This window comes from Hippopotamus amphibius, chromosome 1 (genome assembly GCF_030028045.1).
Source record: "Hippopotamus amphibius kiboko isolate mHipAmp2 chromosome 1, mHipAmp2.hap2, whole genome shotgun sequence".
In the NCBI taxonomy this organism is placed as follows: domain Eukaryota; kingdom Metazoa; phylum Chordata; class Mammalia; order Artiodactyla; family Hippopotamidae; genus Hippopotamus; species Hippopotamus amphibius.
Genome location: NC_080186.1, coordinates 210,115,157 through 210,138,835, shown reverse-complemented (window position 1 = coordinate 210,138,835; position 23,679 = coordinate 210,115,157). Strand labels below are relative to the sequence as shown.

Below are 23,679 nucleotides of genomic sequence, written 5' to 3'. Positions count from 1 at the left end.
ATTTTACTCTCACTTTCTCAAGAAATCTTAGCTATTCAATTGCCTGGGTTTGTCAAATCTCTAACCTTATCCACGTAGGTATTTTAGGTGTTACAGAGCCTAATACAGTGAAGAAACAATGTCTATTCTTGAAAAACTTTAGATTTGAAATGGGATTTGACCAACTGGGCACATGTTAGACACACTCTAGAAAGAGTAAAGTAACAATAAATAAATGTTTTAAGGATAGCCTTTGGTAGTATACTATAACTGGTCGATTTAAATGGACTCTATTTCAGAATGAAAATAAATTAAAACAATTTTATTTTCCAAGTGTTCTTTTTTACTTATATATGTAACCTTGTAATCAGAAAAAAAAATGTTTAAAAAAACATTAAAGGGTCATTCAAAACAAGTGATATGTCCATAGTTTTTCCAGTTAGACCATCAGAGATGCTTTCACTTGTTGCTAAGTGCACAGAGATACTCCCTAGAAACTACTTGATAGATAATGGTGTCTAGAAAAAAAATTAAACTATTTTCTAATTAAGGTAGGGGTGTGTGTGTGGGGGTGGTGGTGAGAGAGAAATGTTGTGTAATGATCTTATTGGTTTTGAATTATTCTAAACACATCTCCATATTTGGGAAGGCTAATCTGTGGGCAAATACACTGGCTTCTACAGATGTGGCCTGATGTAAATAGTGGTAAAGTATTCATGCAATGGGAAATACAAATGGGCAGCACAAATTTATGCATCATTTGCTTTATTATTAATCCATATTTTTATTCTATTGATTTAAAAATCATTACTTACATAGCTTAGCTTAGATATAAATGCTTGCTGGTAGTACATTTTTTGGAACGGTCATGTTACCTAAATTTTGTTTTACTATTAATTTAATACCCTTCAGTGAGACAAAGATCCCATTATTGTGTACCATTTTATTCTGTACTGTTAATATATCAATGGTTTTAAGATGCATACCAAAGTCAGAGATGTTAATATGCTTCAATATAAAGGCATACATTTTAGAATTGTGGAAATGAGGAAATGTATATGATTTATGTTTATTTTTTTTCTTAGGGGTGCATGTTTTAATTTTTTTAACAATTCCTCATTCCCATATTACTGGTATTAGGCAATTAGGCAATCCTACAATTGATACAGTTGAACCAAACCTACAAAATTTCCTTACAGGTCATATTAATAAGAAACCAGAATCTGAGGGCTTATTACCAGACTGGGAAAATGAAATAAATTTTTTTTCTGTTATATTGGCTTATCCATTTTATTGCACAGAATTTTATATATTACCCTATAATATTTTCAGGTAATAGTGTCACTATCCCCAGAATATTAAAAAAAAACTTTTACTTTTTATGACTAGACCAAACACCAGAACACAGCTAATAGTTCTGTGGGGACTTTTGTAGTGTTCTGCATAATGAATGAACTCACTTAAGCTCCTATGATAAAATCCACCTGACTGCTCAAAAGGTTAAATGTGCATAAAAAACTGGTATTTTGCTATGCTAGCAAGAAGAATTGAGAGACACTAAAGGAATTGTTTTCCCTTCTCAGATACAATTGTAAGCTTATTCTTTTTTGTAGTATACGTAACCTTTTTATGTGTAATCCACAGCACTATCTATTATTCATTAAAAGAAACTACCTCAAGCAAAAATATTGTTGTAACTGAGGAATATTCAATAAATCAAAATTTGTCATTCATGCAAAGAAGAAAACAGAATAAAAACAGAAAAGCAAAAATTCTATGAGAATCCATGTGACCTGGAAATAGGAATAAAGACAGAATGAGGCCATCATCAAAAAATCTAGAGACAATAAATGTTGGAAAGGGTGTGGAGAAAAGGGAACTCTCCTGCACTGTTGGTGGGAATGTAAGTTGGTACAGCCACTATGCAAAACAGTTTGGAGGTTTCTTAAAAAACTACAAATAGAACCACCATATGATCCAGTAATCCCACTACTGGGCATATACCCAGAGAAAACCATAATCCCCAAAGAAACATGTACCATAATGTTTATTGCGGCACTATTTACAATAGCCAGGACATGGAAGCAACCTAAATGCCCATCAAAAGATGAATGGATAAAGAAGATGTGGCACACATATACAGTGGGATATTACTCAGCCATTAAAAGGAATGAAATGGAGCTATATGTAATGAGGAGGATAGACCTAGAGTCCGCCATACAGAGTGAAGTAAGCCAGAAAGAGAAAAACAAATACTGTATGCTAACTTACATACACAGAATCTAAAAAAAAAAATAGTACTGATGAACTCAGTGATGGGGCAAGAATAAGGATGCAGATGCAGAGAATGGACTGGAGGACACAGGATTGGGTAGTAGGGTTGTGAAGGGGAAGCTGGAACGAAGTGAGAGAGTAGCATAGACATATTTACACTACCAATTGTAAAATAGATAGCTAGTGGGAAGTTGCTATATAACAAAGGAAGATCAACTGGATGGTGGGTGATGCCTTAGAGGACCAGGACAGGGAGGGTGGGAGGGAGTTGCAGGAGGGAGGGGATATGGGAATATATGTGTAAATACAGCTAATTCACTTTGGTGTACCTCAAAAGCTGGTACAAGAATGTAAAGCAATTATATTCCAATAAAGAGCTTAAAAAAAAGTTATTGTATAGCACAATAAACAGTTTAATAGTGACAAATCCAAGGTGACATGTAAGCATAGAAGACATTTGTGCAAGTCCGCCAGGGAGGGTAGAGATTAGGAAATACCTATCTCTGACTAAGCAAAACTGAGCTATGATTTAAAGGGTTGATATGTTGAAAGGTGAAGATAAGGGTTTTTCAGGAAGATTCTATAGTTGATAAACTGTCAAGGAGTCATGTAGATTTTGATGTAGTATAAGAAATGAAAAGTAGTGATTTTGGAGTTGGCATGTAGAGTGTTAAAGGACTTCCTGGTGGGAAGTAAAGGTGGAAAAGCCATCTGGGAGTATATTTATAAAGAGTCTTGGTGATATACAAGGGAGTTTGAACTTAGGACAAGAAACATTGTAAAATATATTAGAATGATGATTGATCAAATCTTTGTTTCAGAAAATAATTCTGCAAGCAATGAGGAAGATTGTACCGAACACAAGATTGATGGGATGCTTTTGTAATAGCACAAATGACTTTCAAAAATAAAAGAATAGAAAAAAAGGAGGGGGGCAGATTTGAACATAATTTATAACTTAGAATAATATTACTTAGCATTCTGTATTTAAATAACTGCTTCAATGAATGGAAAATAAAATATATAAGCAAAAATGAATAAAACACTTTAATTGTTCAGGAGAAAAAAAAAAAAAGATAGATTGAGAAAGCAAGACAGAGACCCAAGTGGTACATAAGTCTTCTTTATAGTTTTGGTTCACATATAATCTTGAAAATAGCCCTCTTAATGAGATAAATTGAGTGAGTATACTTTTCCTATAATCAAAAAGCCAGAAAAAGTACATTAGAGCAATATTTCAAATGTCTTAATGTCAATGACCATGTGGTAAATATTTTGATAGTTGTCCCAGGATGTAGCATAATGTTATTTTCATAGTCCTGTTGCAAAAGATCTAGGTTTTTAGATGTACAATCATTTCCACCTTTTTATTCCAGCCCAGCACTCACAGATCTGTGCAAACTTATCCTTCTTAAAGAAAGAAGGCCAAGTAAATGATAGAATCATACGAGTCTTGGAAGCTTACACTGCTTAAGATAACTCTAGGCACCTGTAAACAATGAAATAGGAACTAAATTCAAAAACAGGCTTAATTATGTTTTTAGTGACAATACCCTGATGCTTTGAAACTGATGTGAACATCAACTAAAAATATAACTTATAGACTGGCATTCTTTTTTTTTTTCTCTCATGTAATGAGCAATCCACTTTTACTTTATATTTGATGCTATGATTCTGGATAACTGGTGATTTTTGGTTAACTCTTACACAAGCTGCATTCTTCTAAAGCAACCGTGTATATGTCACTGGCAACCCAAATGACTAAATTGATCATAAAATTTTACACAGATTATAATCAGTTTTGAGAAAATTAAAAAGATCCTCGTAAAAAGCAGACTGGATGTGCTCAATTTCAGACTGTAGCCCCTCGACAGAAGGGTATTATTTAGCTTACCTCTTTTCTCTTGTCTTTTAAATATGGGTTAGTATCCCTTAATATAATCAAAACAAACAACCCAACAAAAAAATGGGCAAAAGACCCAAACAGACATTTTTCCAAAGAAGACATACAGATGGCCAAGAGGCACATGAAAAGATGTTCAACATCACTAATGATTAGAGAAATGCAAATCAAAACTACAATAAGATATCACTTCACACCAGTCAAAATGTCCATCATCAAGAAACTCGCAGACAATAAATGCTGGAGAGGGTATGAAGAGAAGGGAACCCTCCTACACTATTGGTGGGAATGTAAATCAGTGCAACCATTACGGAGAACAGTATGGAAGTTCCTTAAAAAACTAAAAATGGAATTACCATATGACCCTGCAATCCCACTCCTGGGCATATATCTGGAGAAAAACGTGGTCTGAAAGGATATATGCACCCCAATGTTCATTGCAGTGATGTTTACAACAGCCAAGACATGGAAGCAACCTAAATGTCCATCGACAGAGGAACAGATAAAGGAGATGTGGTACATATATACAATGGAATATTACTCAGCCATAAAAAAGAATGAAATAATGCCACTTGCAGCAACATGGATGGACCTAGAGATTGTTATACTGAGTGAAGTAAGTCAGACAGAGAAAGAAAAATATTGTATGATATCGCTTATGTATGGAATCTGAAAAGAAGTGATACAAATGAACGTGTTTACAAAACAGAAATGAACTCACACACTTAGAGAACGAACTTATGGTTACTGGGGGGTGGGGGAAGGGTGGAGGGGAGGGATAGTTAGGGAGTTTAGGATCGACATGTACACACTGCTATATTTGAAAAGGATAACCAACAAGGACCTACTGTATAGTACAGGGAGCTCTGCTCCATGTTATGTGGCAGCCTGGATGGGAGGGGAGTTTGGGGGAGAATGGATACATGTATATGTACAGCTGAGTCGCTTTGCTGTGCACCTGAAACCATCACAACATTGTTAATTGGATATACTCCAATATAGAATAAAAAGTTAAAAAATAATAAATATGGGTTCGTATCCATATCTAACTCAGAACACGTCACTTCTCTATAGGCTTACAAACTTTCTAAACCTTCACTGTTGGTGAGAAGCAGCAATGGGTCCAATAAAAACTCAACCTTGCTATTAAAATGCCTGTAAACACAGTGACAAAAATGTGGCTTAACTGTATCATCTTGAGTGATTTTGCTTATGTTTTTTATACATGGATCTAGAGAACAAAACTAAGAAGCAAGGCCAGAGATAGACATTCAATGAAAATGGATCATTAATAGCTCTTATTTCGAAAAGCTTCAGCCATATTATCCAGGAGAAAAAAAATGTCTTTTGAAACCAACATGCCAATAACGCAGGGTTCTGAACCTGTGCTGTGCTATGGACTCTTTTATCAGTCTTGTGAAACCTAGAGGCTCTTCTCAGAATAATGCTTTTTGGTTTATAAAATGAAATAAACAGAAGCACAAAGTAATTACCAAAATATTTTAAAATGTGTGATACAATAATATGTGTGCTCATCTATTAACACATTAAATAACAGAGGTGGTGGCAGGACTGCTATAGTTTATTACTAAAAACTGTAAATGGCGTTTTCAGCTATGTACAAGAAGTAAAATGTGGTATGGAAATATCTGTGATTTCTATTAGTGACAAAGTCATTGGTATTGCTAATGTGATGATTCATCATTGCCTACATTTGTAATGGATGGAAATTGTAAATTTCAGGGAGTTATTAGTAAAAATAAACATACGATTTTTGTTTCCTCATCAAAAAACACAGAGACCCTGAATCCTATCTATCCCCAAGGGTCCTGTACCCTGGGTCCAAAACTTTGCATTAAGCACTTAAAGGGGGTGAGACTGAGAACATCTCTTTTATTAATCTCTGTAGGAAAGTGCTCATGTTTTGTTAAACTGAAAGTGATTAACGATGGTAGAATCCGGGAATAATTCTAATGGGAAAGGAAAAGGTATTATTAAGTTACTGCTGAGTGGATATGAGGCAACACTTATAAATGAAATAGTTGTTTTATGGGTGTTCCAAAAATTGTGTGTCTGCCTGAGTGTACCAAAAAAATATAAAGTGAATTTTATTTTGAACAAACCACCACAAATATCCTCAGATTTCTTGGAGCTAAGAGATGCGGCTTCAATTCTTTGGTGTTTTGTAGTTAGATAATAGTGCTGAGTATTTATAGGCTCCCTTATATAACTATAGTTCCTTCCATTTTTCTTGTCAGAATAGTTTATTTTCTGTCCCTGCTCCTGTTTTCCTTGAATTTTAGTATTGAATTTACTGACTCTGGCTTTACCTCTTTTTATAGAACCATATTCCTGAAGTTCAATTTATTTTTAAGTTGGATACTTTATGTGTCCATTCCCTTTAGAGCTCTAAAAAGAATGTATATTATTGACCAGATAAAGCTATTAAGGTAACTATTATGAAATTTATTTTTAGGTCCTTGGCCACCTTAATGGCTCTTTGGGGTTTAAGATATGCTCAAAGTTGAGCGCACTATTACCTGGGAGGAGCGGTCTGTGGCTATTATTTCTTCCTCAGCACCTGCTCCATTTGGAAGAGCTGAAATCTGGCATTCTATTTACCACCCACCACAATTATTTAAGGACTATCAATGATTTCAGGATCCACATTAAAAAGTCTTTTGATAGGTATCCACTTCCTTGACCAGCTCCTGTTTTGGAAAAACTATTTTCTCTGCCCTAAGTCTTGATTCTCTGTTTCTGTAATTAATCTTTTGTTTTTTTTTGTCCCTTTGCATATAGAACTTCTTTACCTTAAATTCTATCTATAGCAATCTTATATTTATTCTCTTTAATACCTCCCTTGGCACTAAAATTCAATCTTACCACTTTACCATTCTCATCTGATTCCTGAATCTGAGTCTTTGTTACCAATGCTTTCCTGAGTTATCATCTGCATTTTAATAAGTAGTTGTCCTAGCTTACCAGGATGTGCCAATTGCACCTATTATTCAATATGCCTATGCAGGAAAGAAATCTGTTGTGCCTCTCTCCTTCAGGTGAAGAAGAATGCTCTGAAGATGAAACTAAAAACATGTACTAGGCTTTCTGTGTTACACGCTGCTGCAAGCTATCACTTCAGAGTCTGCTGAAGTAGCTGACAGCTGCAGCCAGGGGCATGCCAGGGGCTGGGGTCCTGCCCAACTCAGCTCCCTGGTTGCCAGTAAAATTTTATTGCAACTATTTGAAATCCTTGGGATTTCAGGAAATCCTGGAAAACTGTGCACATTAGATAAAAGATCAGAAACCATCCATGTTCTTTTCTTTCTCCTATTTGAGGAAAGCATTTATCTCTGCTCTTCAGTGAATTTGATAAAAGCAGAAACCACAGTGATTTTGCCTGTAATTTCCTCATTATAAAATAACCATTTCAGCCTCACTTTGATAATCAGACCCAAAATTTCACCTAACCACCCAAAAATGCCATGGTACCACATGTAAGGAATAATGACTAGCTCACAAACTATATTTTAACCATGTTGCAACTTTCAAGTCCTAGGATAACTTCTTTTCTAGTAGTTTCCTTATAAGAGAGATTTTTGTTTTTCTATTGTATAATATTTTATTTGAGTTCTTCTTTTGTCTTTTTTTCAACGGTGAGGATGGGATGAAAAAATTGGTATTTACAGTCTGAGAAAAATACAGTATTTCTCAATGATATACTACAGTTCTAAATGTTATGAAGATGAAATCAGGTTATCCTGTTCCCTAACTCTCCTGATCTCTGTATACCTTATCTTCCTTTGTTTTTGAGATAGGATAGATTAGAATGAGTTTTAGCCTGGAGAATAAATTCAAAACTAAATTTTAATTCCTGGACATATGCAGGTTAGTGCATAATGGGAATGTTACATAATTTGAAAAACAAGAAGGTCTTACTGGATGTTGCAGTAATTATTTGTAATCAAATACAAAACTGTCAGGTAATGAGAATCTGATTCAATTTGTTAGATGTATTTAGTAAGTCCTAGGGGATCTATCTGAGCATTCTGCAGATATTTTTTTCTGACTTTCCTTTATTAGATTATCACTTTAAAGTACAGCAGGTGAACTTTCAAAGTGTGCTAGGTCTGTACAAAATTGTTAGGCAACACGTGGAAAAATATACCCAGAGGCATCTGATTAAAGATGGAACTTCCATGTCAGACACAGAAAATACAATTCGGTTTTGTCGTTGAGTCAATTTTTTGTGTTCATTGTTGCAAAGACTTCATCCTGCAGTAATGCTGGAATCATTTCTTTCCTTGAGGACTATTGATATACTTGCACAATATTCTGTTTTTTTTTGTACTTACTGTCATGTCTTTTAAAAGAATGAGAAATAGAGTTAAAATAATTATCTATATTCAAGTATTTATAGTTAGAGTTATTTCCACTTCTCTCTCTATATATTTATGGCTAGGGTTTAAATACTGTGTATCTTGAATTTAACATTGTACAATTAATCCTGAATATACAACTTTCATGAACCCATAGTTGACTTCCTTTTTTTATGTTCACTAAAGGTGACAGGTAAGCTGTCCTTCTCCTGTCTTATTGGAGTTCTGGATTAATTCCTGTTCTATGTATTCAAGGAAAATAATTTTACATTGATATTAGGCAATACATTCAAAGACAAAAATCATTGCTAAAGCACCATTTCAAAATTCTGAAACAGAGCAGATATTTTTTATCTGTAATAAAACTAGAATTAGCGTTAATGATTATTTTTCTTTTTCTTTGATTTCTTGCTACATTTGCAAAAGTAAAGTCTACTTTGATGTTTTAACAATCCCTTGTGGATGCACAAAAAGATAGTTAATGAGATGGATTATTAATATATAAATCTTTTTGCCATCAACTCATCTTGATCCCATACTGCTAAAGCCTAAAAGGTAAGTGATCATCCTTAAAACCTCATCACATGATTATTACACAGCAATCAAAACTTATTCACTTAATATTAAGATTCTTAAGGACAAAGGTCTGTTTATCCTTGAGCATATTGTCCTTCTTGTAAAATTCTCATCTCCACAGCCTGTCAAAAAATTAAAACTCTATATTTTAATCAGAATCTCTTATATTTTGCTTTTGGATCTATATCATACTTGGATATAGTAGAGTAGGAAGATAGTGTTATATAGGATAAAGCTATAATCTCTGACCATTTATATTAGATAAGAAAATACTGGAATGATTTGTTCCACTGTTAGTTTCTATTCACCATTCACTAAAATACTTGATCAAATAACAATGATAGCTTACAATAAATGCAAACATAAAAACATAAAGAAATGAACTTAGGTGTTTGTGGTTCAGAAGTATCTTACGGTGTCATATTTTTCAAAAACTAAAGCAACTCCTATCTCCTATAATGGTTTTGGTTGAATTAATAATATTTTTTATCAAAAATTATGTTAATGCCACTGGATTTCCTAAATTTATGTACTTGGTAAAGTACATAGATGCTATGCAATGCATTAAAGCTGACTTCTACACATTTTGCTCTCAATACACACAGTCAGGTACTAAAGATAGGCAGTTTGAAAATTTAAAATTTCACAAAATTATAACAAAAGAAAAAGGGGACTAAACTAGTATTAACCTTTCAAATAACTCAAAATCCTTATTCATTTATGCGATTATTTGCTTATTTACAACATGTATTGATCTAGGTATTTTACTAAGTAATTGATACATGCTCTTAATTTTAACCTGCTCATCAACATAAACTGAAAGGTATTACTCATTCCATTTATAGATGAAGAATCTGAGGCTCAGAAAGGGCAACTAACGTTATTCAGAAATACAGCTTTACAAAGAGAAAAAGCCAGAGTGTAAACCCCAATTCTATTGATATTTGAATGCAAAGCCTGTGCTCTTTCCTCTTACTCTGCTGCCACTTGTCAAGGCCACTCCTCAAGTGCAAGTGTTCTTAAAGTGTACAGTGTAGTAAACAGTGTTCCTTTCGCCCTCCAAAGGGCAGGATCGATCATGCTTGGGAGTACAGGCTCTGCAGATGCAATGCCTGGGGTTCAGGCCAGGATCTGCACTTTCCCAGCCTTGTGAACCTACACAAATGATTTCATCACCGAGGAGCTCAGTTTTCTCTGTAAAATGGAGCCAGTGATAAACAGAATCCACAACAAAGAGTGTTAAGAGGATCACATAAGTTAATATTTAAAGTACTTAGGACAGTACTTGGCTTGTAGCAAAATTAAAATCAATATTATCATATGAGAATTGGTGACAAACTATTAAGATAAGCTGAGAGTTTTTATTTATAAATTTGTCTTTTAAAAGCAATAATTAAGTGTTAAGCATATAATAATGCATATAACTTTATCTATTTATCGGTAAAATACTTTAGCAATTTTCACTGCATAAGCCCGCACTTATAATACAAGTGTACTTGGCAGCACACATTGATATCAAAAGAAAAAATACATGTGTACATCTGTATAGCATGTATTTGTGTACCTTATTTACAATTAAGGCTTAAAGAGTTACAGCTGCTCAAAAAATGAAGATACAGAAATATTATTTTTATAGTTTTCAAACTATATTCACATGTATCATCACCTTCTGTCCTTACTGTTTTACAGATAGAACTCTTGAAATGCTATAGAATTATCTAGATTATCTTATTAAATTTAAAAAACTGGATAATTTTGACATTTCAAAACATTACTTTCTCCTCAGTTGAAGATTTTAGTTTTCATTTTTAATAAAATGCTCTGAAATCATCCAAGTCTTAATACTTTTTGGCATAATAGTTTGGGGATGTTGTATTATAAGAGCTCCCTTGGTGACTATCTTAATTTCCAGAAATAGTATCAGTGATGGAAATGAATTTAAGTGTCATTCCTGAAATTTAATCATGTCACATTTAAACACTCAGGAGGGAACAGTATATGGCTACTGTGGGCCACATAGCCCAATAAATGAAAACAATCCTAGTTATTTTTAGATTAGTTAACTAAAGTGCTATCAATTTCCATTGCACTTACATTAAACATCATGTTCTGTTAACCCTACAAGGCAAAGCATATCTGTTCTCAAGAGAACAGGTTTCTCATTCCAGTTCATCATCATTGCCCTTTCAAGCTATTTATGAAAGTGGCTCTCTGAACACTTGAACTTATATCATTTAAAAGTAACAAGGGAATAAAAATTAGAATGTAAATTAGAAGAATATCTATAATACTGTAATAGATACTACAGAACCATCTAAACGATTTTCACATATAAATCAAAAGTAACCAATTAAAATAAAAAATAATCAAATACCCTGTAATTAAAAAAATGAAAGATAAAACTAAAAAATAACTAAGATCTCTCAAAGTCAGTGTGAGTTGTATGAACCATATCTGGAAATCTAAACTGAAATTGTATAAATCAGATGTATTATGCCTTAACTCACCCACAAATATTAATTCGGAAATAATTAGTGTGCAAATTACAGGCAGATTCTTTGCCAAGTACTAAGGCATTTGTTGTTAACATCTGAAATAATTATATTGTTATCAACAATGTTTAATAGGTGATTGATACACATAATAATTATTACCACATAATTAGGCACTATGCTATAATAGAAAGGGTTAGAGATAAATTTATTCCTTACAAAGTAAAAGTACTTAATAGCTATATTAAAGACATACATTATAATAAAGAATTCACACAATTTAAAAAATAATATTAAAGTCTCATCTCAACATAAACGTCTTGCCTTTAATTGTGTAACCGAAAATGAATAAATATACTTAGGTTTTTAAAATGCAGAATATCATTAATATTAAAAATATTTCATTTAATTACACTGAAAAAGGTAGTCATAATAAGTTGCTTAAAATTGCAGGTATGGTAAAAATGAGGAAAAGGCAAAGAAAAGGTTAAGATCTGAAAAAAACAAATCTTTTGATGATAATTATACAGAACTCAAGATCAATCTGTTTACAACCTGAGAAAAGTAACCTCCAAAATTACCACTTTTATATTTTCAAGGCTATTTAGTAGTAGTAGTTGGTCAGATCACAGTATTCATATGTCTGTTATTTGAAATGAGTGAGAAATTAATAAGTGATCTCAGATAAACTATCAATATGTCTACATGTAGAAATGGCCTAAGATGAGAAACAGATCCCTGTCTCCCTCTCTTATTTCAAATCCATTTGCATAACCCCATTGCAAAATAAAGCAAAACTTTATTAACCCATCAGTACAAATAAGAAAGAAGTGGTTCTCTATCAACTATACTCCAGTATAAAATAAAAATTAAAAAAAAAAGAAGGAAAGAAGTGGTGCAAGTGAGGCAAATATAAGTACAGGAGCCCCCAATTAGACTGAAGACAGTTTGAATGTGAGCACAAGGATAACAGCACTTTGGTACAGGTGTCCTCTAACCCCCACTTTCCCAGCAGTTAGTTTCCATCATTCTCTCTTTCCTCTCTCACATGAAATATTTGCTGAAACAAATGGCTTCTCTGCCATTACTGCAGGTGTAAGCTGACCTAGTGGTACCCCCGAGGGACATGATACAAAGCCTGAAGAAAGTTTACTAATCTTACTTCAGAGTGGAAGTGAGCAAATTGGTTGTAATCTATGTAATGTCAACTCCCAAGATCCTAGACTCAATCAGCTGGGAGCTGGTACTTCTTATAACCTGCAGGTACTTTTATATGCCAGGTAGTAAGTGAATGTTCTAAGTTCTCAATGTGTAGCACTAAATCATCACTGTGGCAAGACGCACTTCCTTACTCTGGATTTTCTAAACACTCTAAAAAGCCACAGACAAAAGTAAAACCATATCCTCAGAAACCTAGACAATGGGAAGAATCAGAATCCTTAATTTATTACATATTCTTATAAATAAATGCGATAAAAACAAATACCCCAAAAGGAACATATTTTAGAGCGTATCTTAGGTGACCCTTTCTGATCTCCGTCAGGGCACAGTGATGAACAGAGTACATAGTAGAATGTCAGAGCGTATGATAGATTAAGGGAGGCCCCTCACTATCACACACATGTTCAGAAAGCAGTCTGGATTTACATACAAATATTATACACATATAAAACACTAAGTCAAAGAAAAACAAAGACTTTCATTAAACACAAGAGCAAAAACTGACTGGAAGACACTAGATGCAAACTAATGGCAATTAAGTTCAAAATCTATTTCAATACATCCTTCCTAATCTATCAAGTTTCTTTCTTTTCAAGGGTATTTCCAGATTTGGTGACCTCAGTAAAACCTCTGATGGAGAGATGAATAGGCTTTAGTCATAGGTTTCAATTTCTAGCTCACATTCAGGTTTCCTTCCATTTTCAACAGGTAGGCAACCAACTGGCTGTCTAGTTGCTCCTTGGTCAGTACACGGGGCAAAGGCTGAAGGTTGCAAAGGTAACCATCTTCAAGTCCCATGAACCAAAGGAAAAAAGATGCAAGAGCTGGGACTGGGTGGGCCAAGGACCGGTTGAAACTTAATTTAAGGTAACTTAGTGGGTGGTCAGTTAAATGCTTTATAGGAAGGTTGCTAGGTTTGTTGACTGGGTGGCTATTGCTCGTCCAGTTGTATGATCAACATGCTTACTCAGACTATCCTTTCCTTCCATTCATCCATGCCCAAAAGCTTCCTTTATTAACTCAGGCTCCATATCCTTCTCCAATTATTTTTAAGCTTAGAAGTATTTTCCCCAATCCAAGATATTTCTTTGATATTCACAATTTCATTATTTTAATGAAGTTTTTCAGGACTAGGGTAATAAGAATCCCTAGATCATCACTGTGTTTATATACATAAGCCAAGTAAATTCTTCAATAATTTTCCTTGTTTTATTTTATAAATTACCATTGTCAAGGGATAAGAAAGTAAGGGAAAGTGAGAAATAAAATTGCTACTCTGGCTAAAGAGAAAGGAGAGAGAGAGACTGTGTGTGTGTGTGTGTGTGTGTGTGTGTGTGTGTGTGTGAGAGAGAGAGAGAGAGAGAGAGAGTGGAGGTGCAGGGTACTTTCAAGTTTATCTTGTTCAGCTCTGTCCAAAGAGATATCTCGATTTAGAGGAAAATACACTGAACTGGGAATCATAAGACCTGATTCTAGATTCCTTCCTGTTCCACTTCCGTCACTAACTGTGAGATCCTGGGCAAACCAGTAGCCTATGTGTCTCAGTTTCTATGAATGAATTCATAACTGCATTTGCCTTCTGAATTTGCTCTAATAGCATTGTATACAAAGTAGTAGTAGCACTATGAAGTTTGTATAAGTGCTCAACAATTATTAAGCTACATCACCATTGTTCTCGTTAGCATGTATTTGTGACCAATTCTGGTGTTCTTCTACTGACTATAATCCTATAACTACCTCTCCCTAGTTTTTTTGTTTGTTTTGGGGAAGGTGGGGTGCTTTGTGCTTCTGTGTACACACTTCAGGCAACTTGTTCTATAATTTGATCCATTATCTCAAGACTGTCTTAGGCTTCCAAGAAGACAAATAAATAGAGTGTAAAATTCTTTTTTTTAAACTATGGTTACCTCCATTTTATTATTTTTTTCAGACATTTATTGGAGTAATTGCTTTACACTATTGTGCCAGTTTCTGCTGTACAACAAAGTGAATCAGCTATATTTATAAATATATCCCCATATCCCCTCCCTCTTGAGCCTCCCTCCCACCCTCCCTATCCCACCACTCTAGGTCATCACCCATTTTTACTAATGTGTAGGCCAGCTCAACACAAACCCTCATTAATCGCTACCTTTTATTTGAGACAAAGGTTATCTGGTTAGAATACTCTGAATTTATTGTTTGAAACAGAATAACCACTTTGGGAGAAAATTAGGTCATACACACAACTCAAAAGCCAAAATGGGATTCATGGGAGAGAGGCACTTGGGTCTCGGAGGAACTGTTGACCTCCTTTGAGGCCACAAGGTAACAGCTCCAATGCCTATCATGCTCTAAGTGAGACCCATCCTGGAGAATATATGCACATTAATAACATTAACAACAAGTATGAAATGTGCCATTTCAATACATTATGAAATCTGGAAGCAAATTATTATTGATTTTAATCCAGATTCCATAACGAATGGAGGCTATACAAATAAAGGTTTATATATATATATATATATATATATATATATGAATGAATACTTACTGTATTGACAATTTCTTCCCATGAATTCTCCTGGGCACTCACAGGAATAGTTAGCAACAAGGTCTGTACATATTCCACCATTTTTGCAAGGCTCAGCTTCGCACTCATTTATATCTGAGGAAAAAAGAAAGAAGAGAAGAAGAAAATTATTGGTGAAAAAATGATCAGTTATTAGGTTTTAGGCATTTCAAACAAAGTCTAAATAATGCTGTGTGTGTGTGTCTCTAGTCAATAATATAAATGGTCCTTACAATCTATGATTTATTAGTAATCAAATTAAATCAAGTTCCAATGGAATTGAGAATCCAAATCCAACAGAATGAAACCACTCTCCAATCCTGAAAATAAATACGAATAGTTTAGGGAAATAGTCAGTGTATCCTTAGAATTAAATCAAACAAATTAACCCTGATCGAGAAATGAATTGGTATCACTTACAAGATCTAGAAACCTCCCCGGCAGCAATCACTGCCAATTAACACTGTCTCATTTCATCTTAATTCATTAAAATTCTGACAGAGATGTTTTAGTTTCTAAATAGTTCGCCTTTGATGAATGCGACGAGAAGCAAATTAGAGTTAATAGCTAATGCTCGTTACATGCAAAGTATAATAAATGTAAATGATGATCACTTCCTAATCTCATTCAAGGGTTTCTAAAGTTAGGATGACTAACTTACCTTTCATATACCATTATTATACCTGATGCAAAATCATATGAAATATAAAACATTCAGCATTTTATACTAATTTCCATGCTAATTTTGGACAACAGGGACAACAAATAGGATTTTGAACAAAAAAAGAAATGACTAATTCAGTCAAATATCAATCACTGATATTTACACATCATTTCCTCTAAGCGCAGCCCCAAGGTAGGTTCTGTGGGAGCCAGTAAAGTAACTGGGGGACAGGCACTGCTCCCCTTTACACCTTCCCTTCCTATCATCTATCGCAGCTGAAATCCTGCTCTGCTCTTACTCTCACAACTCCTTCTTACATAGCCAAATGGTGTTACTTAGGAATTGTCTGTTTATGTGCCTCTCACCCTGGCACCTAGTCAACCTGTGAACCTTACAAATGCAGCACCTGCCCTGTACCTCCATAAATACCATACTCTATCTGGAAGATCACTAGTACCTCCATAAATACCATACTCTATCTGGAAGATCACTAGTGCCCACTAAATATTTACTGATAAAATTTCTAACCAAATAGTGGTGGAGACAATCTGAAAAAAGTTATCTCAGATGTGTAATGTGCCTTCTGATACACTACAGTGTATCAAAAGGTATTCTGACATCCTGGTTTTTCACAGTGCTTAAAACAATATGATATTAAATTACCCCCTCAATATTAAACAAGAACAAAATACTAGAAACCTCTACTTTGCCCTTTCTTTTAACTTCTTTATTATAAACAGCATCTCCTCCTGGAAACAGATTTGGTCACCCTTTCATTCTAAGCTTATGGCAAAGTGTGGTCTAAATTTCTTTAGGCAGGTGACCACTTTCTCTAAAAAAGCCATCCTTTTTGGTTTCTGGGTAAGTGCTGCAGCTTGAGAGTAGAGGCAATTCATGACTGTGTTCAGAAAGAATCTGAATAATCTGAGAATTTTATAATATCAAATAATAGGATAAAATCAGAATCTGATAATCTCTAAAAAACAGCTGTGTACTGTGAAATATAATAAACTCCCAAATATTTGACACTAAAACTCTTAAGAAAGAAAGGAGGAAGGACAGAAGGAAAGAGGAAGGGAGGGAAGGGAGGTAAAAGGAGGGAAGGAAGAATATGCCACATTCATTTTCTCATCTGATGAAATATTTAGCTCTTTTTGTCTCAACAAAAATTCATTTAGTCTTTATTTATATTGGACTAGCATGCAAAATATTTTCATTAAACTATGAAAGCGCCACAAAAGTCACTGTGCTATTTATTTTCTTAATTTTTTTTTTTTTTTTTTTTTGTCAGGCAATGGCAGTGGCTGGCTACTTTAGAACATGCTTAATATGCCTTTCCCTGTATCATATATACTACAACTTGTTTTAGGTGAGATACGTCAGAGGCTGATAAAAAGTTAAATCTTTATGTCTTAAAGAATTCATTGCCTTATTTTGTTAAGTTAGACATAAAAAGCTACTCTTTTATATACTTACAAGGAAGAAACTGAGTATTAATGTCTGAAAAAGACTATAAGGGAAACAGACTTTGATCTTGGATTTGAAGGGAAGTTTTAATTGGGGTTAATAAAAACAGGGTGGAGAGGGTATTGTATTTCCAAGCAGGGATCCAGAATGGGTCACAACTTCGAAGAGGAATATTCATGGTGTGACGGTGTGTTTAAGCACACAAATAGCACAGTTTTAGCAGAGAGTGGGAAGCGGGGTTCTGGGAACCAAGTCTGCAGATGTAGATAGGGACCAGATTACCATGAACTCTTATTGCCAGCTGAGGGAACTGGCCTTTCTCTTTTGGTACCGAAAACTTGGAGCCAGCTGGGAGAGTATCCATTATACCCTTGTACCCTAGAAAGACTTAGAAAAGCCATATGTGCGTTGGACTTAAGAAATAAATGAAGGAAGGCTGGACAGAGACCCACTCAGGATTTTACGCTAAGAAGTACAACATACATTTTAATTATCAGGTAAGAGAATTACCTTACCTGAGCATTCCTCATTTTAATATTGACCTATATCACAAGTAAAATCGAACCCAGCTCTCACTGCTTTGAAATGTTAATAGAAGGAAGTTTTCATAGTTGATGATGTGAGAACAATCAAGAGTTATTATATGTACTATTAAGGATATGCAGCCACCATTGTTCTTTGCTTCCTAATTTCTTCTATGTTTTTACACAATAGGTAGTACTTAACACATGAGAATGTGAATTTAATTGAGATTAATCAACCTTTGAAGTTCTATCTATTTGTTCATCAGAACAGGTCTACAATCATCAGCAATGGAAGTTAAAATTAAGAACAGTTGTTTCTAAAAATACAGTTACACTTTTACCCAGAGGTTAACATGAGGTGGAACGAACTGGAATTGCATTTGCTGAAGTGAAAATGCTTTCTAGCAATACTTAATTTGGGATTTAAAAAAATGATCCTTTACTGTTTGTGCATTTTTTTAAATCAAAAAACTACCTTAATCTAAATTCATAAAAATAAAAACATTATATTGAATGAGTTACATACTTTAATATAGTAGCAAAATAAGTAAAACATTTCTGCCTATGTGCACATCTAGTAACATGTAGGCTCAGATAACAGATGCAAATTACACAGGAGCCTTTATATATCAGTATAATACAAGAGTTCTTTTAGCAGTGAAGGCTATTTGCACTGTGATTAACACTGCAAGCAATCTAAATGGAAACAGACCTCAATTTGAATAAATCATGTTTAATTAACAACTGGATATAAATGCTCACAGAATATAATGTAATGAAATGAAAGTTAAACTTCTTTGTAATAAATCACATATATCTTTCTTTGTCACAAATCATGACATTATCATTTCGAGAAAAAAGTCCTCATCTATTCCAAATATACTGGGATATACTAAATTATTTTATAACTAAGAAAGATTTGACATAGCCATTCCATATAAAATAGGAATTTCCATATTTGGTCATTTTTATAGTTCATTTATAATAATAATAGCTATCATTTTTTGAGGTTTTTAGTTCTATGACTGCTTCTTGAGAATTGTTTTAATAAATAATGTCATTCAAAGCTGGATTTTATAATCAAGATACCCAGCTGAGTCCTGACTCCTCACTCTGAAAACATAAAACTTTGCTGTCCACCCTCTAGCTGACTGAAGCACAGTGGTAAGAGCTGAGCATGGATTTCCAGATATAAACTCATGGGTGGGTGGGTGTGTGTGTGTGTGTGTGTGTGTGTGTGTGTGTGTGTGTGTGTGAAGGAATTAAAAAACAAAGTAAAGGAAGGAAGGAGAGGAAGAGATGAGACAATAGATAGCTGGTCACAATAGCATGCATATCTTTTAAACAAGAAGTACTCCAAAAGGATTTCCAGACCCTTTTTCTGTGTAAACATAGATTCATTCACATTATATCCATAATTTAGTCTCTTTATCTTTACCATTATTTTGCCCTTAGCTGATCTTAATACAGATTTGGAAAGGTGTGCTGTAGTCTTCCCTCTTAGGCTTGGCTTTTTGCTAGCAGAAATAATGCCAACCCATGCACACCCTGGAGATGTCACTGTGAGAAGCCTCCTCTAGTAATTGAAAAACACATATATTCATTAAGATCATTCTGGGTACTCCTGAACTTATACACATCTGCATCATGAGAACTGCTCAGTTACTCCTAGCGTTTTTTTCTGAATCTTTGTCAGACCCATCACTGTGCAAATTATAGCCCAAACTGCAATTAAAGTCCATGAAACTGACTTTGGAGAGGTAGGCTGTCAAAAAGTTTCTGAAAATCAATATTATACTTGCTAGTTCCTTTATCTGTGCCTTCAAAAAACAATGCCTTCTCTGGGCATGATTCTTGCCACAGAAATGGTAAGAGGAAATGGAGATTTCTGGAGCCTAATTTGCTAGGGCATCCTGTGGAAACTTTCAAAGTTACCTGATTAACTAAATAACTAATTAATTAATTAGTTTTCAAACCGGGTCCCATTTGTAATCTGGAGAAGCAGAATGTTGCACTCTTGGGCCATCAATGTCCCAACTCACCCTTGAGTCTCTTCAGAACTCCTGAGGTGGATGCCATCTGTCCCCAGTAGTTCAACTACATTTACTTTGCCAACCTGGCCTAGAATATTATGAATACTGACCACCATTAAGACTAGGACATCCAATTCTTTTTAGGACAGAAATCCATGTAACCTCCTCTTGAGTGGAGAAAAAAAGACAACTTAATTTACTTGCGAAACTACCTCCTTTTGATCCCCAAGTGTATCCAGGTCCCATGAGCGTCAAGAAAGAACAACTGATTCTCAGGCTAAGCACCCTCGTTTTGATATATTAAAAGGACACCATAATTAAGCCCTTTTTTTCTTTGCAAAGACATAATTCCTTGGCTTCCTCATTCCCTTTCCTTGGGCTATCTTTCTTCCTGCAATATTGTTATTGACTTTTAATTAGCTGGTAAGAGCTTATTTTCAAGAGTCTGCTATTTTTGATCCTTCTGCACCCCATCTTCCCTGGGCTCCCATTAGCTATTAAATATTCTCCAGACCTCCTGTGAGGGACTGCCTTTTAAAATCTGACCTTTTATTTTTTTTTCTTATCTAAAGTCTATGGTTTTTCAATTTCTCTTTTAAGGCTGAATAAATTACGATGAATTTCTAGGAATTCTGTCCTCCACTCGGATACTGAATTTAATTATGTCATAATCAGAATTATCTACAGGATTTCCCAGTCATTTTGGGGACAAGTCAGTATATTTTTAATCTTGTGTGCTTGAATTCTGTTTTGATCTGGCCTTTTGCTATATTGCTAGTAATTCATTTTAAAGTAGCAAATTAAAATGAGCATTTCTCAATCAGAACATATCACACACAAACTTTTTATAGTAATTTACTGATAATCTTCATGTACCAAGAACAATAGGGTAAAAAAAAAAATCCAAGAGGTGTTTACCCATTACCACTTACTAACATAGATTGTACTCTATGCTCATCTGTATGCTAGCATCCTAACATTTATTTTGAGATCTCAATTTTGATGCAAAAACTTTTGCTCCTGGTATCAAGGTAGAGCCCAGTTCTCTAGGATGGTTTCATATAAATTTATTTCAGCAAGGCTTTATCTGTCTTAATTAGATATTTGGGCAGCAAGATAAGATAGCTATTCCAAGATACTTATAAAGCCAAAGCAAGGAAATAGAAGGGTTGGGGGAGGGGTAATCAAGAGAGTGATATAACTCAAATATTTGAGGCCTTGAAGAAATTCATAAATAAAAGTTACATGAAAAATCACAGTAGAAGCCAAAAAGAACGAATACCTCTGGTAAAATTTTTTACCAAAGAGCAAACTATTGCAAAGAACATTACCTTAGTAAGTTGACCTGCAGTAAATTATTGATTGCTAAGAAAGAACTGAGAATATCAGAGACCTGGGGAATCGTCACCTGTACTGTGACAGTGAGTTCCTTGATTGGGGCAGATGTACCAGCTTGCTTCTAAAGGGGTTCTATTAAGGAAAATGGGTTCAGAACAATGTTCCTTTTAAAAGTTAGAACTTTAAGGGGGAGGGACTCGGGGGGGGGAGTCAAGGAAGGGAGGGAATACGGGGATATGTGTATAAAAACAGATGATTGAACTTGGTGTACCCCCCAAAAAATAATAAATAAAAAAAATAAAAAATAAAAAAATAAAAGTTAGAACTTTAAAAAAATACCAATGTAAAGCCCCCACACCAGAGATTCTAATTTCAATGGACTTGGGTGGAATGAAGGCATAAATATTGTTATATAGGAGTTCAGATGATTCTAAGACTAGTCAGGGTTGACAAACATCACACAGAACCTCTGTGTATGAAGTCCATCTACCCATCCATCCATCTCTCCATCCTTCCATCCTTAGCTCTCCGCTAGGTTCTAAGAATGCAAAGATTAATGTATCACGGTCCCTTACTTTTCTCAAGGATCTTATAGTACAGTAGATAGACAAGGAAATAAATAATTAGTTACAAAACAAAGTCACAAGTGCTCTAACAGGAAAATGAACCAAAGTTTCTCAAAGAAACTTCAAATATCAATAACTAAAGAATGATGCGTTTTAGAGGAGTCTATCTAACTGCAGAAAATGCTTCTGAGTTACGTCAAGTTATAGCTAATTACTCTGCAAAATTATTTTTCTAAATTAATATGCATCTCATTATTCTACATATCTGAGAGTAACTCCTCATTGTCCCATAGTTCTTTGCTCCAAGTATAAAATTCATATATTTCTTAATTTTCTACTTTTACTATGTATGCTATAATTTATATATTTTTGCGTATTCATAAGGCTTTATCGAAAATTAATTATTCTGTCAGATGCATGTTAAATTAGTTTGCTTGCAGTTCTCTCTAGTTTTAATGGTCAGTACTAAGGATTGACTATTTTGAATTTTTTTAATAGTGAGTTATCCAAAATCCATTTCTGGCTAAATGAGATGTGATTCACATAGGAAGCATAGCTATGATTCACATGGTTGCTTTCACCCACCCATTCACTCACTCATCATTCATTAAAATTTTGGTGGGCACCTTCCATGAATCAGGTTCTAAAATATTGAATATATGATTGGTTATATCAGTGAATAGGGATAGTTCCTGTTTTAAGAGGTCTCAGAGAGATAATTATAATAAAATGTGTGCCATATATCATTACGTACAAAATGTACTGTGATCAAAGATGAGGCAATGGCTTTCCCTAGAGGAGATGTGGAAGACTACTTAAAGAAGGTAATATTTGGTTGGTGCTTAAAGGATTAGCAGGAGATTTTTAGATGTGTTAGAGTGGGAAGGAACATAAAAGGACACAATGTTTTCAGAGAGAACTCAGCACTTTTAAATGTTTGGATATGCACAGGGACTATGTTTATGGACCTTCTAGGGATGGTAGTTCCTAGGTAGTCTGCGACCAGATTTTTATGGCCTTACAAATCAAGTTAAGGAGTTTGAACTTTGGTTCTTGGATACTGGGAAGTTAATAAAAGAATTTAAGAAGTGTGGAAAGGGGGCATGGGATTAATAGATCTGTGGTTTAGAAAGCTCATTCACTCTAGAATTTCATTACTGGTAACATTTGGAAAAATAATTCAAAAAGTTGGAAAGGAAATGTATGTTGAATCCATATCACTTAGACCATAGGTATAACATGATGACTATAGCATGTATCTTTAAACATTTAGCTTGGTTTGAAATGCATCTAGACTTCCTAATATTTAGGGTTGCCAGATTCAGCAAATAAAAATATAAGATGCCCATGCAATATTTGGCTCATATTTTATAAAAAAAAATTTTATCTGAAATCCAAATTTACGTGGCCAGCCTGTATTTTATTTGGGAATCCTTACTTGAATTGTCAATTAGAATATGATTTCTCCATATTTTCTTTCTTTCCTTTTATATAAGCACTTTAATTTCCGCACATGGTCATGCTTTCCATTTTGTATATTCAGCAGACCCCAAGGAAAACTATCTACGGTAGAAAATCATTATTGACAAATGAGTCCTCCTCAGGCTTTTGCTCAAACTAAAATTCATTGTGTGCATTCTGCAAAGCAGTTCATAATCTTTAGAGTTTACCTGTATGTAAGCTTCAATGTATTATTTATATAGTTATACTTG

At 34.3% G+C, this 23,679-nt stretch overlaps 1 protein-coding gene across 3 annotated transcripts in view; it reads right to left on the bottom strand.

The window, feature by feature from the left end:
- Window positions 1-23,679, bottom strand: part of EDIL3 (EGF like repeats and discoidin domains 3) — a 411,932-nt gene that overhangs the window by 172,670 nt on the left and 215,583 nt on the right. For all 3 annotated transcript variants that reach the window (XM_057739846.1, XM_057739855.1, XM_057739863.1), the window contains one exon: window positions 15,358-15,471. In XM_057739846.1, coding sequence (XP_057595829.1) covers window positions 15,358-15,471 — 114 coding nt within the window. The remainder of the gene's footprint in view (window positions 1-15,357; window positions 15,472-23,679) is intronic.